Raw genomic sequence first — 16,704 nt, 5'->3', positions numbered from 1 at the left:
CTCCTCTCTGTTCTCACACTTTTCCTTCTATTGTCCAGCAGGTAGACAGCATGATGGATGGACAGGGCCTGGCTGTGTGTCCCCGTGCAAGGCGGCGCTATCGTACACCCCGTCGTCAGTTGATAGCGCCTGTAAGCGTTTGTCATGATCGATGCCGCTCAGCCCTGCTCCATCACTCAGCTTGACTGCCAATGAAAGGCTTGGACACACTCAGGAACACAAGTAGACATAATGGTAGGGGGGGAAATTAGGGTGAACTGAGAGCTGGGAGAAAAAAGGATAGATTTTCTCCCTTCTTTCTTCGCCATGTTAACTCTTTCATTTGCTTCACGGGTGGCAGCGAAGCACGCAGCCAAATGTGCGTGTGCGCTCATATGGGATTTTGAAAGCCTACACAAACACACACAGACATCATGAATCACTTACAGTGAAAGAAGAGATGTGGGCAACGGTTAAACTAGCTCTGTCTTGATTCTCGATGTGTGTGTGTGTCTGTCAGCCCTCATGTGGGCTTGATAAGTTCCACTGACATTGTGTTTTCTCTTGGTGGTTGTTGAGTGTTCCAGTCTGGGAGCGCTGTGTGTTTCTCATTGGTTGCTGAGCTGTAGATGATTAGAGTGGAGTCCATCCATGAAATCCCCTTTAGGTCCCGTCGAAAGGAGACAGTTTGTGTGTGTGCGTGTGTGTGTATCGTGTGTGTGTGTATTATGAGAGCGAGAGAGACAGAGGGTGTTATGCTAGCTGTATATTTCAGCATCAGAATAAATCACAAACCCTCTCCAGATGCGTCCACAGCGAGGCCTCCTTTTTCCTCTTTCAACACGTATAGAAGCACAAGACATTAGAGGGTTAAATATATAAATGAGGGCTCTGCTGTGACAGTCTGTGGGGTCTGTTGGAAATGAGATTATGCTGCTTGATGACTTATTTCCTGAAGTCCGTATGAATAAATAGATGAGGCGACACTGCAGAGGAAAGAGAGACTATAGCGGAGTCATTTTCCCTGGCTGTTTGTAGCCTACTACTCGTTTTTGTGGACTTGTGTTGACGTTAGCTTTAAAAAGAAAAGAAAATCCACAAAGAAAAAGATGCTCTTGAATTATGCCGCATTTGGTATTAGTGCAGTGTTTGTTTTTCATTAGGCGTCTTTGTAGAGCCTATATTTAGGCCTTGAAGGGAGACAGAGACTTTCTCTCTTGGGTTTTTTTGTGTGTTAGTATTCCTAAAACAGCCTGTTTATTCCTCTCTTTATAAAAGCAGCAGTTTCTTTCTCCTTCCCCGCTTATCAAGTCCTCCTCCTCCTCCTCTTCCTCCTCCTCCTCCTCCTCCCACTGAGCTCTCATCTCCACCACAAAGGGACTAGAGAAACACCTTACACACTCCGGGTGCTTGCATGTCTGTGGCGTCTGTGCATGATCATTTTGTGTGAACATGAATGAAGGATTTTATTTTTAAGACTGTGTTTTGTCCTCCAGATGATAATGGTAATCATGATGATGATAGTGGTGATGGTGTCTGGCTCCCTTGTCCAGATTGCAGTATGGAGGTACAAATCATTGACAGGAGAGAGAGAAAGCAGCTAGGAGGCATGTTTATCATTTATTTTAGCGAGCAAGAAAGCATAATGTGAAGGTGTGGAGAGAGAAGGATGGGAGGGAGGGTGGGGCGGGTATGAGGGTGAGAAGGAAGGCGCAGATACTCTTGACCGCACACAGAAACACTCAGTCACTCTCTCCGGGCCACACAGACACACTCACACACACATACTGTACATGCCTGTGTTTTGGCAAGCACCCAAAGGCCCTGCGGCCTCAATCCATACTCCTTCTCACCTCATTCTCTTTATGTTATCCCCCCCACTCTTAACACCTTCCCTCTTTTTTGTATCTGCGGGTTGGTCGTCTTCTACAGTTCTCTGCACCTCGACCAAAGATATGTCTACACATAAATGCAGCGTGTTAACATAGACAGGGTTTTTTTCCCGCTTTTCGAGTGGGACTTTATGCAATCAAGTCCTTTTTGAAGCTCAGAAATGGCTTTAACCAAAGGAAAACATCTACCTCCTGACTCTTCCTTTTCCAACCTTACCTTCCTCTTTTTTTTTCTGTCCTTGCTTTCTCGTGGTTTGTTGCCGCTTCCCCTCAGTTGGCTGCATCAGCTGTAGCTTCTCCAGTGACAGGGCTAATAGCTCCATTTCTACACGAGGTCCGATCATTAACTCCCTACTTCCCCTACCTGCTCCTACCTGCAGGTATCACATCACTGAACTGTTTTGGTGCAAGACCAACTCAGGTCTTGAGTCAATTGAGATTAGTTAAAGTCAAGTCAAATGTAGGGCTGCAACTAACGATTATTTTCATTGTCGATTATTTTCTTGATTAACCAATTTGTTGTTTGGTCTCTAAAATGTCAAACAATTGTGAAAAATGATGATCAGTATTTCCCAAAGCCCAATAGGACGTTGTAAAATGTCTTGTTTTGTCCACAACTCAAAGATATTAATGTTTACTGTCACAGAGGAGTAAAGAACCCAGAAAATATTCACATTTAAGAAGCTGGAATCAGAGAATTTATACTTTTATTTCTTAAAAAATTACTCAAACAAATTAATCGATTATCAAAATATTTGGTGATGAATTTAATAGTTGACAACTAATCGATTAATCAATTAATCGTTGCAGCTCTAGTCTTTTAGTCAAGTCACATGTGTTAATAGGAACATTTTTAAGTTAATTACGATTTTCCAGGTCTCTGAGTGCTGACAATTAAAATGACATCCCATTTGAACATTTTGCTTTGAAAAGTGGCTTAAATGTTTTTGTTTTATTATTTTTTTACGTAGATGAGGCCTAATTAGGTCTAATTCATTACATATTAAATGTTCGTGACTTTGCAAGGCCTGACTGTTTCTGTCTTTATTTTTTATTGTTCTGGGATTTTATAAGGTCAAAGTCTTTTGACAGTCCCCGTCAAAACTTAAACCCCAAGTCTCAGTCAGTCTAAACTCTACATGCTCATACTGTACCTGCATTTTCTCTTTCGTCAGCACATTTTCAGCTGCTGCTACTGCACCATAAATGAGTACTTATATAAACAGTTTAGGAATCATTTGCTCCAACGCCGATTAACACAAAATGTGGATGTGGACATAAGCAAACAATTTGTGCATGTTTGCTTTGTTTATTTGAATGTATTGCTCCTTTATGTGGAGTGTCTTAAGTCATTTGTTGGTACATGTCCAGGCTTAGCCACTCTGAAAGCCCGCAGTTTATGTGTGTGGTTGTTTATGTGTGTGTCTACTTGTGGGTTTTTACCGTGCAGGGAGGAAGAAAGTAGTTAGCAGTTAGTGGCAACACACTGCCATTCTTTTAACAGCCCTCACACACCTCATTAACTCTCTTAATGAGTAAGTAATCAGACACATTCCCCCTCTGTTTCTCTGTCTCTTTCTCCCTCTTTTAATGGACGAAGGAAATTAAGAGCATTTGGCAAGGATAAACATTTTCTTATCATGCAATCGAGTCAAGAAATCAAGAAAACAAACACTCTTTTTTAGACACACACACTAAAATAAATGCACTTACGCTAGCCTGGCACATACACAAGCGCCATGCAGGCACCTCTTTTCAGGATAAGCAGTTATTTATCGTATGAAATCTAATCAAGCACAATTGGAGGTGAGATCAAGCTTTTTTCCCTGGATATGGTTCTACTCTTTTTTTTTTTTTTTAAAGACGGGGATAAAATGTTTTCTCAGCGTGACTGTTTAATGATCTCTAAATGTGTAAAAGTATGACATAATCAGAGATGGACTGAAGAGACAAAGGGATAAAATAAGGGTGAGGCAGTAACAGAAAATCTCGGGCCAAGTCCGCACTACTAAGGCTGTGTATTGGCAAGAATCTGGTGATACGAAACGTGTCATGATACAGGGGTTACAGCTAAATATATTGTGATATATTATGATTTTTTGTCATAGGATAAAGAACACACCATATACCACATGAAATCTGAGTAAAAAAGTTACCTTTTTGCATGCAGTGTCACATAATAGCATTACTTTGAGAGGGCACATATGTTTGCAAATGAAATAAAATATTGAGTTCATCTTTGCATGTAAATCGATAGTGGTTTTGATAATCGATACAGTATAGTATCAGTACAGTATTTCCTTACCCTTACGCACTACTGTGGATCTATCCAGTTCTTTCAGATCATTTTCTTTGCTTTTGAAATGCAGAAGTGCTCTAACATCATCAAAAAAGCTCCTCTCTTGAGTATTAGTATGCCACATTTACCAGCAGTTTTAGGCTAGATCACAGCAGTCGTGCCTGTATTTTGGAAATACTCTGTTTTCCCCATCCATACTGCAGTGTAAAACTTTAAATGATCATGTATTCACTATAGTTAGTGTTTTGAAGAACTGTTTTTTGATCATTTTGGGGGAGTGGCTTTGGTAGGAGGCCTGAACGGACGGACTGTCAGTGTTGCTGACTTTAGCGTCTTTTGGAGATAGTGCTGCTAGCTACTTTCCTTGGAAAAAAGTTGGCAACACAGGGCTGGATTTTTTGGTTGGATCATTTTTAAAATCTAGTGTACTCTTGTTAGTTTCTCAGCTTTACCGACCCTACCTTTAAGAGAAGAAAGTCTCTCTAAATCTACATGACTAGCAGCAGATTTAGTTCACCAGAGAAGTGCAAACAAAGACAGAGAGAAAGAAATTGGTAACAGAGAGCACTAAGTTTGAAGAGGGTTATTGAAGGAGAGACAATGTTTATTTCCCCTCAGGGAAACCTCTAAAACCAAGATGTCAGAACGTCAAATCATCCCATCTGATTCATGATCCACTGTGTCAACCAACTGTGGAGGCAGAGGTTATGAAATCTTTAAGACGTGAAAGAGGCAATTGTTTGCATGTGGGCATGTGGGCATGTGTGCGCATGTGTCCGTGTGCATGTTTTCATTTATTCATTAGAAGTTTGTTTCCCACAGAGTGTACCACCACCACGCTGTGGAGCCTGAAGCCCTGAGGGTTTTAACCAGAAAATGCTGTCTGTTCTTGAGCTGACTGAGCCCGTTGAAGCATCCCCAGAAACTCCTTTTGCTTTCAGAAATAAAGAATTAAAAGTGTGATTATCATAGGCGTATAAAACAAACAAACAAGCTAATCTCTTTACGCTGCTGTTTTTGATTGGTGGGATTAACATCTCATGGTTTATGCAGCCACAGTAGGTATTTATGTCACGCAGGAGAGAGTTGAAGTTGTGTACAGTATTAGTTTGGTGTACTGAGATAGAGATCAGAGGTTAATGATGTGAATCAGACAGGAACCAGACATTACTTTCAATGTGCGGCTAATCTCCAGACCAGGCGCCTTCAGCTATGTCTGATAACATTGCTAATTATTCCTGATATACACTCTGCAGGGATTCTTGTAAATAGGCATATCAGTAGCCGAGTTTATTGTCGGAGCGCTTTACACTGACTAAACGATACCGTTGTTTGCACAAGTGAAACCTTAAAGATCCCGACCGCAGCGTGTTAGGAGCTGTAGCTCATGCGGCGAGGACACACCTGAAAACATGTGTGTTACCTCATCATTAGGACTACAATGGGAATGAACTGTGAGCAACGTCACCTAAGGAGAGCCAGGCTGCATTAATGAACTAACTGGCCGCTTGGAGGTATGTAGTGCATTAAGGTAAATCTATACCAGGTCTAGGCCGTTTGAACACTCGCTCGCGCTCACTCAGGCATCGGCTCACACACCTGTGATGAAAAAGGACTTGGAGGGCATGCTGCGAGTGCAGGAAATAAGGAAACAAAAAAAAGTTGCAGGTCTGACATCATTACAGCACTCTGAGATGCCTGGGGGCCTGGACTGGAGGCTGCAGCCGTGCCTCGGGATAGTCTTCATAGCATTGTAATGAGTGCATGGAAGGAGTCTGGGCAGTGGAGAGTGCGGCGTGGCTCTGAAGGTTTCCATGAATCCTTTTACCCTGAACAGAGCTGTGCAAGTGGAGCGAAGCCTGGAGGTTAGGACCCTGTGGTCCTGCTTCTGATCCTTAACTTTGTCTGCGCCTGCAGTACTTCACAATCTGATGACCCTGAGGTCAGTTAAAGCTGCAGTGGTTAGAAATGGAGCAAATACGATTAAAAAAAAGTTATTTTTATAAAACGATCGCTATATCCTGACACTAGTGCATGAGACAGATAATCTGAAAAAAAAGATCATGTGCGTTTGTGTCCTCCGGTGCTCCTAATTTGACATCTGCAAGATTTCACAGACCGGAGGAAAACAACCAATCAGAGCCGAGCTGGAGTCTGTCGTCCAGCTGCTGTCTATGGGCCAGCTGTCAATCACTCGTGAACTCCGACCAAACGGTCAAACTAGGCAGCACTGATCAAATATGAATCAATATTCTGTTACTGTAATGCCTATTTCTCACCTCAAATATTTTCAGAAACATCTTGTAGTGTACTGTTTAGCTGTGAAATGAGAAAGTTTGTGACCCGGCAGTGATGTTGAGATCAGTTGAGGAAATACCAAGCACCGCCCACCAGCAGAAGCACAGCCGATAGGAACGCTTAACAGGAACGCTCTCTCTCGCTGAAATGACCTGTGTTTGGCCAAAGTCTCCCGTCACGGGCTAGATTATTTAAAGTCTGAAAACAGAGCCATGAGGAGGTGCAAAAGTCAAATTTTCTCTGAGAACATTGAATTACAATATGCTGAAAGGTTATTATGGAAATTTTGCCCAATGATGCCAAAAACATTCTGCCTTTTAGAAAGTGTGTATTGGCCAGACACTCAAACGCAGAATGATATGATGGAGACACAAAGGACAAAGAGGAAGTAAGCTGTCATTTCCCGTTATGCCAGTTTGGTTGTTAACTATGTTTGGGCTGTTTCTCAAAGTGATGCACTGTGGTGGTATTTGCTGACGGGCTGTAACATTCGATTTACTGTCATGACTTAGTGATGAGACCATGGTGGCCAATATCCCTCTTTGCGGTGACTGTTCTCACATAATCATGTCTGTTTCAGAAGGGTTCAGTGCTTCCCTGGAAATGTGCTTCCAAACTAATCAGAAACGTCAAATATCTCGGAGCCAACGCAGTCGGGGCCGAGCTTAGAAAATACCAGCGAGGGGCAACCACAGACTATGTAAAATACAGCATGGTCTCCCACAGAAATGTCCTGTTTGCCGTTTTGAGAATGTGTAAATGCAGAAATGTAGCGTTGCTAAATTTAATATCACTCTGGCTCCCGTAGGAGTCGAACGCCTCGATAAATCCTTAAAGGACACAGAAGACTGCAGTCTCCAAACCATGACCACTGTGATTATTCTGTTATATGTGACAGAGGAAAGAAAGGACCAGGCGGAGGGAGAAAGGCAATATAAGTAAATGAGAGAAAGGCAGACTTTCTGGCACGATGGATAGCATCATTTAAATGGCTTTTTTTTTTCGGGGTGGGGATTGGGGGGGCACACATTGTCCCAGAACAGACCTACAGTTATAAAGCGACCTCCCACGACCTCAGCATCTAATCCAATCAAACAGCACCATAAGTGGGAGCAATATAGATCACTCCAGCCAATCGTGTTATAGCGTGCTAATAGGATTATGAGGGGTTTTAGTGTGCGGATTCAACCCCAGAGCTTTCATTTGACTTCTTACACACATAGCATCTTGTTCATATTGTCACAGCCTTCCTGCCTCGTCTTTAATTCCAGCTTCTCGTGCCTGTCTCCATCTCTCTGTCTCTTCCTCTCCTTTGCATCTACTGTAGCCTCTGGCGTTCCAACAATGCTGTCCCAGCACAGTTATCATTTCTTATTGTAACACGGGAGCGAACACAGAAAAGACATACCGCACTCCTCCCAGATGTCCAGGGGGAGAAATCATTAACATTAACAGTCTGCAGTACGCCACTACGGCATCTCTGTGTGTGTGTTAGCGTGTTTGTTGCAGGAAGGTGAGGAGAAGGTTAGGGGACTAATTGGTCATCAGATAGTGTGCGGTGCCAGGTAGACCCAAAAGCATTCCTCTCGCATGGAGCCGCCTTGATAAGAGCCCCGGCTGCCAGACTGACTCCGCTTTCAACTCTGCACTCAGCCTGTTTTGCCAAGAGAGCAACAAAGCACAACTGTTCTGGCTCCCATGCTTGCTTAGTTAGGAGGAGACATGAAGGTGTTTGGGATATGATCCTGCCAAATACGTCAGACTTACAGAACAGATAGATTATTGTTGTGTAATTGCCTGCTAACTGCGTTGCCCGAATATCTCTCTCTCTGTGAAAACAGATGTCATGCAGATATGCAGAAGACAAAAAAGAAAACTCCACAACCTCAGATGATAAAATTAGAATGAGCCATTAGATGGAATATTTATGTTCCCTTTGAACACAAGCCAGCGACGTGTGCGTTTCATTTCCACATCTGTATGTGCGCATCACATTTTTGTGAGTTGCGAGTTGAGAATAACAGCCAGATAAAGCTGTTGTCTATACTGCTGAAATGTGAGGCAGTTAAAGATAATTGGACAGCTTATCTCATAGTTTATCCAAGGTATAAAGGTCCTCATTTTATTCCAACATAGTGTCATGTCATGTTAAATACGCAGCAATCTTCTAATGAGGTATAAAGATGGGCAAGACCGAACAAGTTACAGTCGACTGCCAAGCTTGATCGCTATAGGACTTTCACTGTGCACATGAAATATTGAACTATGCATTCTCAAGCAAAAGTGCCCCATTTTATTTTGGTAAAAGTTCAACAGTTGCCTCAGATTTAAACCTGCAGTAGGCAGAATATTTTTGGCATCATTGGGCAAATATTCCATAATAACCTTTGAGCATATTATAATTCAAGTGTTCTGAGAGATAACTACACTTCTGCACCTCCTCATTGCTCTGTTTTCAGGCTTTAAAAAATCTAGCCCGTGACGGGAGACTTTGACCAATCACAGGTCATATCAGAGAGAGAGCGTTCCTATTGGCTGTTCATTCAACGGAGACAGCTGTCAATCACTCGCAAACTCTGATCAAACGGTGAAACTAGGCAGTGCTGATCAAATATGAATCAATATTCTGTTACTGTAATGCCTATCTCTCACGTAAAATGTCTTCAGAAACATCTTATAGTGTACTGTTTGGCTGTAAAATGAGAAAGTGTGCTCTGGCTAGTGGGCGGTGCTTAGTATTTCCTCAACTGATCTCAACATGGCTGCCGGGTCTCAAACTTTCTCATTTTACAGCCAAACAGTACACTACAAGATGTTTCTGAAAACATTTGAGGAGAGAAATAGGCATTACAGTAACAGGATATTGATTCATATTTGATCAGCGCTGCCTAGTTTGATCGTTTGATCGGAGTTTGTGAGTGATTGACAGCTGCTCAGAGACGACAGGCTCCAGCTCGGCTCTGATTGCTTGTTTTCCTCCGGGCTGTGAAATCTTGCAGATGCCATTAGGAGCACCGGAGGACACAGAGCCACATGATTTTCTTTAGATTACCAGGATATAGTGACCGTTTTATAAAAATAACTTTTTTTAATCATATATCATCCATTTCTACCCACTGCAGCTTTAATATATTCAAACAACAACAAAAGAGCAAGCACACAAATTCCATTTTTGATTGTGGTGCATTTGGCCTGCAGAGCGCTGTTTTAATTTCTGCTGCTGCACCATAAAAGGCACAACCACCCATTCATTAGATAGATTGCACAACACAACGGCTGTGGTGTGTTCTGCTCCCCCACTTTTCCCATTTAAACAACGTATGTGTGCAATGTTCATTCCGAGGAGAAATCTGGAAAGGATGACCCGATGGGGACGTTGTGTGAGACCGATGTGTCGCGGGAGTCTTGGGAACTCATTCTAACATTACCCCCCGGGGTTTTACAAGTGTGGATATTGTTGTGTGCGTCATGGGAATGCATGCTGTGGCGTAGATTATCATTAAATAAGTAGAAGTCATCAGTCTCATGCAGAATGTTGTGTAGTTTTATAGATTGTGGTGTTGTGCTTCAGCCTCTCTATGGGCAACCATAAGTACTCTGTTTACTTCTGTCTGAGCGGTGGGAGCCCTCCGTGTGTGTGTGTTTCAAGACACACACCAGGAGCCTCTCTGGCAGCACCCTACAGTTTCCCTGTGTAGTGTGTGTGTAGAAAAGGGGCAGAGCCTTTCTGAATGAGGTTAGCTCACCATTTAAACGACGGACAAAAGACTCTGCTAATTAAAACTATGGCTACTTGTGTTTCACTCACTCTCCTCCCCTCCTCTTCTCTCTGACCCTCCCCTCTCTCACTCTCTTACTTTCCACACACATGCACTTTTCAAATGCCTAATTTGCACCCACCGTTAAACGCTGGACACACACACACACACAAACACACACACAGCCTAATAGTAAACGATAATGTCCTTTGTGCCGCATCGTCCTAACGAATCCACCCCACGGGACCAGCGAGGACCCCTCATTGGTCGCTGCCCTGCTGCCCGTTTGTTTGCTCTGTGTTCAGGCAGTGAGTTGGGCACCTCACACCAGAGCATGGTCAAGGCACAGAGAACAAATTATAGCATGAATGAACACTGAATAATACAGCCACTATAAAATAACCACTCCATTGTGAGTAGAGCTCTCCATGCAGTACCACATCTCAGGGTTTTGGCACACATCTGAGAGGAAAGAAAAATGCGCCCTTAGCTTTCTGTTCTGCACCGATGAGTGTGGTAAAAGAGGGAGTGACACTGAATAGAGTGTGAATTCTGCCTGTTGAAAAGCACGCTTTAAACACTGGAAGTCAAACATTTACAGAGGAAATTGTGTCCATATTCATTCAAAAAAAGGGTTGTATTGCACAATGTATGTTTTTTATAGACCACACACCCTGCCCAACCAAACAAACCAAATCCTCAAGGGTAAGTTATGTGTAACTAATGCCTCACTTCTTGTCTCCACAGAGATCTGAGTGAGAACTTCATCCAGTCCATTCCCAGAAAAGCATTCAGAGGAGCGACAGACATCAAAAACCTGTGAGTACCTCACCCTCTCCAGCAGGGATGGATGTACGCAGTGCTGCAACAATTATTTTCATTATTGATCAATGATGTGTCTATAGCAGGGGTCTCCAACCTTTTTTCCTCTGAGAGCTCATTTCACAAAATGAAAGTGGCCGAGAGCTACTCATAGCACCAAGTTGTACATCATGCACACATGCAACTTGGGGTTAAGTGTCTCGCTCAAGGACACTTCGACATGTAGACAGCAGGAGCCGGAGATCGAACCGCCAACTTTCTGGTTAAACCCACTGAGCTACAGCCGCCCCCAACTGACACACTCGTACCGCAAATGAGACATGCATATTTGTCATTCACATTTGTGATAAAAAAAAACTCTGTTACTCATTCCACAGGAAACTTGTATATTTTTTGTCTTTTAATAGCCTGGTTATTTTCTGCAGCCATTATCATATCTGGTGTGCACTTGCTAGGGCTGCTAATGCGTCACTGATGTAACTAAACTTGAAAGCAGTGTAACTCGTTTCATTTCACACCTGATTGGCAAATGATAATTTTGTGTCAGAAGGGGACAGGATGTCTGCAAATTTGATTGGATAGAAATTTAAACAGGTTTACAAAGTGATGGTGTTATAAAATGTATGCACATATTCTTTGAACCTTTAGCGAGCCACTCAGAAACGGGTAGTGAGCTACTGGTAGCTCGCAAGCTACTTGTTGGAGACCCCTGGTCTGTAGAAAGTAAGCAAATAGCAAAAATATGCCCATCACAAATTCCCAGAGCTCATGATGATGTCTTAAAATGTATTATTTTCACATTGGAGAAGCTGGAATAAGTGAGTTTATGCTTAAGCGATTAGTTGGCGTTTAGCTCTTGATGTACTGCTAGTTGACAACTCGATGGAATCAGCGATAATAAGTCAGTGAAGAGTGAAACAAATCACACTGAAAGCTACTGTAAGTGAACAGCAGAAGAGTCAGTATAATTCCAGCATGTTAACAATTTTCTTTTTTTCTTTATGTGGCTGAGCTAATGGCCCTGGCTAAGAGTAAAACAGTATGTGCGAATTGGAGTGTGTGTGTGTGTGCATGTTCAGTGATTGAGTAGACTAACTACCTCACACACACAAGCAGCTCCCCAAAGATGTCTTGTAGCAACTGTGATTTACATCTTCACCAGATTACATGCACATTCACACACAGACACACAGATTTATGAGGTGTGTCGATGCAGATAAACAATCAGTGACGTCCCCCTTTGCTCCTCTTCTTTGGGAGTTACATGAGCTGAGATGACTAAACCAGTATCGATTTACCATAGTCCATCAGTGTACTGCTTACTGTATCAATGATTACAACTACCCCACAGGGAGATAGAAAGATTGTGTATGTGTCCGGTGTAACAAAGCCTCTCTCTCTCTCTCTCGCTCTCGCTCTCTCTCTCTCTCTCTCTCTCTCTCTCTCTCTCTCTCTCGCTCTCTCTCTCTCTTTCTCTCCTGTGTGCTCTGCAGTCAGCTGGATAAAAACCACATCGCCTGCATCGAGGATGGAGCCTTCAGAGCTCTGAGAGGCTTGGAAGTGCTGTAAGTATCTGAAGTGATGCTAGCCACACCTTGTATCATTCCATTAAAGCACTCAGTTAAATGAAGACATTGTTTTCCTGCTGATATTCATAACTAATCTATACACATAGTGCAGACCTTTAATTAGCACGGCCTTGGTTATTATGCCAAAATACCCCCAGTGGGCCTCGTGAGGGGGCCTGCATCACGGAGCCCAAGCTCCATCAACTCATTGTTCCACCCAGTTGACAGCAACGTTCCCCTCCATCACATTAACACCCCCCCACACCCTCAACCCCACCCACTCCTCCCACCTCCATCTACACCCACATCCAGCCCTGGGCGGCCCATCTGACAAGGGAGTTCCAACCATCTTGATCAAAAATCCCATTCAAGTGAGCATTCCACCCCGGGCACAGCGGTGACCACGTTACGCAGTTTTTTTTAAACATTCAATTAATCATCCGTTGTCAAAAAATCCTAATCACAGGCCTCTGTTGGAGCTCTCCACCTGAAACAATGTAGACTTAACAGTGCGGTCCGGGGGACAAAGGCACTTTGACAGCCTTGTTATTTTTACGGTGTTGTGCATGTGTGTTTGTGGGCTTTTTAGGGGGTGGGGAGACAAAAAAAAAAGCCATTAAAGGCTGCTTTCATGGCGTGGATGGATTGCAGATGTAGTGATAGGTTTTGTCATAATGGTGTAAGAGGGGATGGGGGGGGTCTGTATGTATAGGTTTTATGGGGGAGGAGGACAGGTTGTGTTCAAAGGGGGAGCAGCTTGAAATATAGTAGAGGGTTATTAGGCTGATTGAAATGACCTGATTGTCTCGCTGCAGCTGATGCCCAGGGTGTGACGGTGTGTGTGTGTGCGTATTGTATGTTTCTTGAACTACAAGTTGGGGTGCTTCTCATCATATGTGCATGCATGTGTGTATATTTGCATGCACGACTGTACGTGTGCGTGGGAGGTGCGAGGGCTTCCCATCTGCGTGGAATGAGGTGTTATATTCCCAGTGGGATGCCACAAAGAGAGACAGAAAGAAAAGAGAAAGAGTAGGGGAGGAGGGGTTGATTTAAAAAGATGGAACGGAAGAGGACGGCAGCAACAAAACTCTTTTTGAAGTATAAATATAAAAATTTCTCCCCTGCATTGACAATATGACTCTTTTATTTTCACAGAACGCTGAACAACAACAACATCAGCAGCATTCCCGTCTCCAGCTTCAACCACATGCCCAAGCTACGAACCTTGTAAGTCACACTTATAGCCCACCACAATGCTCCCTACCCCCCCTGGAGGTAAAATACAACTATATTCCACATGCATGCAGGCGAGGAGAAAGTGCTGAAGTCCCATATGATCTCAATGGGAGTAGATAGGTTCTGTCATTCCAGGCAGTGTTGGGGGACCGCCATAACCACATAGCACCACAGAAGGGTCTGTCGCAATGCCAGGGACCATTATCCCCTCTATCTAAACACACACACAAACAAACTGGCCCGAAAATAGCCCCAGAAGCCTATTGTGTATTGTGCATTGTACGTATGTGATTACTAAATCTGAAATTATGTACAAATTAAAACAATTATGCCTGCTGAAAAATCTCAGAGCCGTGACTCGGCAGCTCTTGTGGTGGCTTCCTCGCTCCCAGTGGGGTTCTATTAAATAGCTTTTTCTGTTTGTGTGTGCACTATGTGTCAGTGCACACGGGTTCGCGAGTTAGCATACGTGCTCCAGAGGTCCACCGCACCACAGCGAGAGTTATTCTGGACCGGCACAGCATTCCAGGAATGCCGTGTTTGGAGAATTGGGTTTAGAAAAGTTCCTCCTTTTTTCGAATGTGCCATTTACAATCATCCGTGTAGCGTATCATTTAGTGTGTTTCGCCACAGGGATTGGATGTGATGAGTTTGCGGAAAGAATAGACGCTCTTTTGTGCTATTTGTGTCCTCAGTTGGTGGTATTTTAGATAGAAAAGAAGGCTGAGATTTAATGCATTCAATTGTTTCTCTCTCTTAACAGCCGTCTCCACTCCAACAATCTGAACTGTGACTGTCATCTGGCCTGGCTGGCCCAGTGGCTCAGACAGAGGCCTACGATTGGTCTATTCACCCAGTGTACTGGCCCGACTGAGCTCAGAGGACTGAATGTGGCAGAGGTACAGAAGCACGAATTCAGCTGCTCAGGTAAGACTCGTGGAGTTGCTTACACTGAACATTTCATATTGTTTATTTAGTCATTTGCATGTTCAGTGGATAGGGAAAACTAGTTTTACAGCACCTCAAAAAGGGATGAAAGAGCAATCTTATTTTGGGTACTTTGATCAAATCACGCATGCCAAAAACTCCCTGTCCTACTCAGTATATATATTCTCCTCCCTCCGCTCCCACTGTGTTTTTGTGTCAGTGTGTTCACCTGGCAGCCACCTGACAGCTCCTCTGCCCCCGGGCAACCTCACGGCTCTCCTCTGGCCCCTTTCATGTGTCTCCAGCTTTCAGGAGCTGGCAGGAAAAAATGCCATGACATATACAGTATATAAAACACGCAGCTGGAGCAAAAGGCTGCCCCCACCGACAGTAGTAGCCCTCTCCTCAGTCGTCATTATTCATGGCCTCACCTCCTCGCACAAGGATTATTTGGCTTTTAACTCGCAGTTTCTCGCTTGTTATTTGTGTGTGTGAGAGAGCATGTGCGATGTGTGATGGGGTTATCATATCAAGACAATGGAAAAACAGCATGGGAACCTCCGCTCCCCACAAGGCCATCTCGATCTCAACACCAGCTGCGAGGGGTGTTTGTGTCTACGTTTCTGTGTTTGTCCCCCCTCTCTCTGTCTCTCTCTCTGTCTCTCTCTCTCTCTCTCTCTGTCTCTCTCTCTCTCTCTCTCTCTCCATGGGTTGTGATTTTTACGCAGCCATACGGCGTGACAGCACAGATCATTAACTATTCATCGCCCAGGGAAAGAGATTCAAAGCGTGGGAGTGTAACGATTCCAGATAGGAAAAGGGGAGCAGTGGGTGTCGGGGAAATTTTGGGGTCTGGTAGGACGCAGATACAGAAAGTTGAGGTTTTTGCATGATGGGGAGTTGCAGTTCATGTAGCATGCTGATATTAGTTTCCATCATGTAAGAATTTTAATGGGGTGTTGTTTTTTTTTATTGAAGAAAGCTGCAGTAGATTGATCGGTTTTCTTTGAGTCTTAATAACAACAAGACAAACAACAGGATGAAAACACAATTTATTGCTGTGTATTTCTGCCTCTCTGTCCATAAATACACATTCACGCAAACACGTGCACACACAAACACACACACACTCCCAGTTTCTTCTCGAGTGGATGAGTGACCAGAAGTTGAACTCCCAGTGAAGGACTCATTAGGGACTGGCTTGCTGGCACACACATACACACACACACACACACACACACACACACACACACACACACACACGCACACACACGCACACACGCACACACACACACACATACTGTATACTTGTGTACGTAGTTTGTGCTGTGACCAGGCCAGGCCACCTGCGGGGGATTTGGGGCGGGGTGGCGCTCTGCTGGAAGAGAGGAAGAGGGAAAAGAGAGGCGTGTTGTTGTTGGGAGAGGCGGGAGAAGGAACATGGGGTACAGTGTGTTTCTTGCAAAATATGAAATTCTGCAGCGCTCTCGGCATCATGACTCACTGACTATCACTTCCAGTTTTCGGCTGGAAAGCATCACGATACTGTAAATTTTTGTCAGTAATGAGCAGAGCAACGCTTTAACTGCTTCGCTTCGAGGGGTAATATCATATTGTTCCAGGCAGCCGATTCTCTTCAATCTAAAAGTCACATTAAAGTTCAACACCAAGTCCAAAACATAAATGTAGGGCACTTCATTTTTGCAGTGTATCTATACTTAATGATTAAAGAATAGCCAAAAGCAGGTAAAAAAAATACTAAATATGTATGAAAATTGGATTTTTATGGAACACTTTACTCTTATTTTTCAATCGGGCTCTAGTGCACGACCATCAGCTCATTTATGTTTCTCTCCATTCTTCCCAGAGGCAGTTTCTGAGCTTTTCTCACCACAAAATGATCCTGATTAGTTTAAAAAGGT

General features: G+C 43.6%; 1 protein-coding gene across 7 annotated transcripts in view; it reads left to right on the top strand.

Moving 5' to 3' along the window:
• Positions 1–16,704, top strand: part of slit1a (slit homolog 1a (Drosophila)) — a 102,473-nt gene that overhangs the window by 48,133 nt on the left and 37,636 nt on the right. For all 7 annotated transcript variants that reach the window (XM_037781394.1, XM_037781393.1, XM_037781392.1 and 4 more), the window contains 4 exons: positions 10,974–11,045; positions 12,542–12,613; positions 13,775–13,846; positions 14,619–14,782. In XM_037781394.1, the coding sequence (XP_037637322.1) occupies positions 10,974–11,045; positions 12,542–12,613; positions 13,775–13,846; positions 14,619–14,782 (380 nt within the window). The remainder of the gene's footprint in view (positions 1–10,973; positions 11,046–12,541; positions 12,614–13,774; positions 13,847–14,618; positions 14,783–16,704) is intronic.

This window comes from Sebastes umbrosus, chromosome 10, assembly GCF_015220745.1.
Source record: "Sebastes umbrosus isolate fSebUmb1 chromosome 10, fSebUmb1.pri, whole genome shotgun sequence".
Lineage (NCBI taxonomy): Eukaryota > Metazoa > Chordata > Actinopteri > Perciformes > Sebastidae > Sebastes > Sebastes umbrosus.
This window is presented reverse-complemented; position numbering and strand designations above follow the sequence as displayed.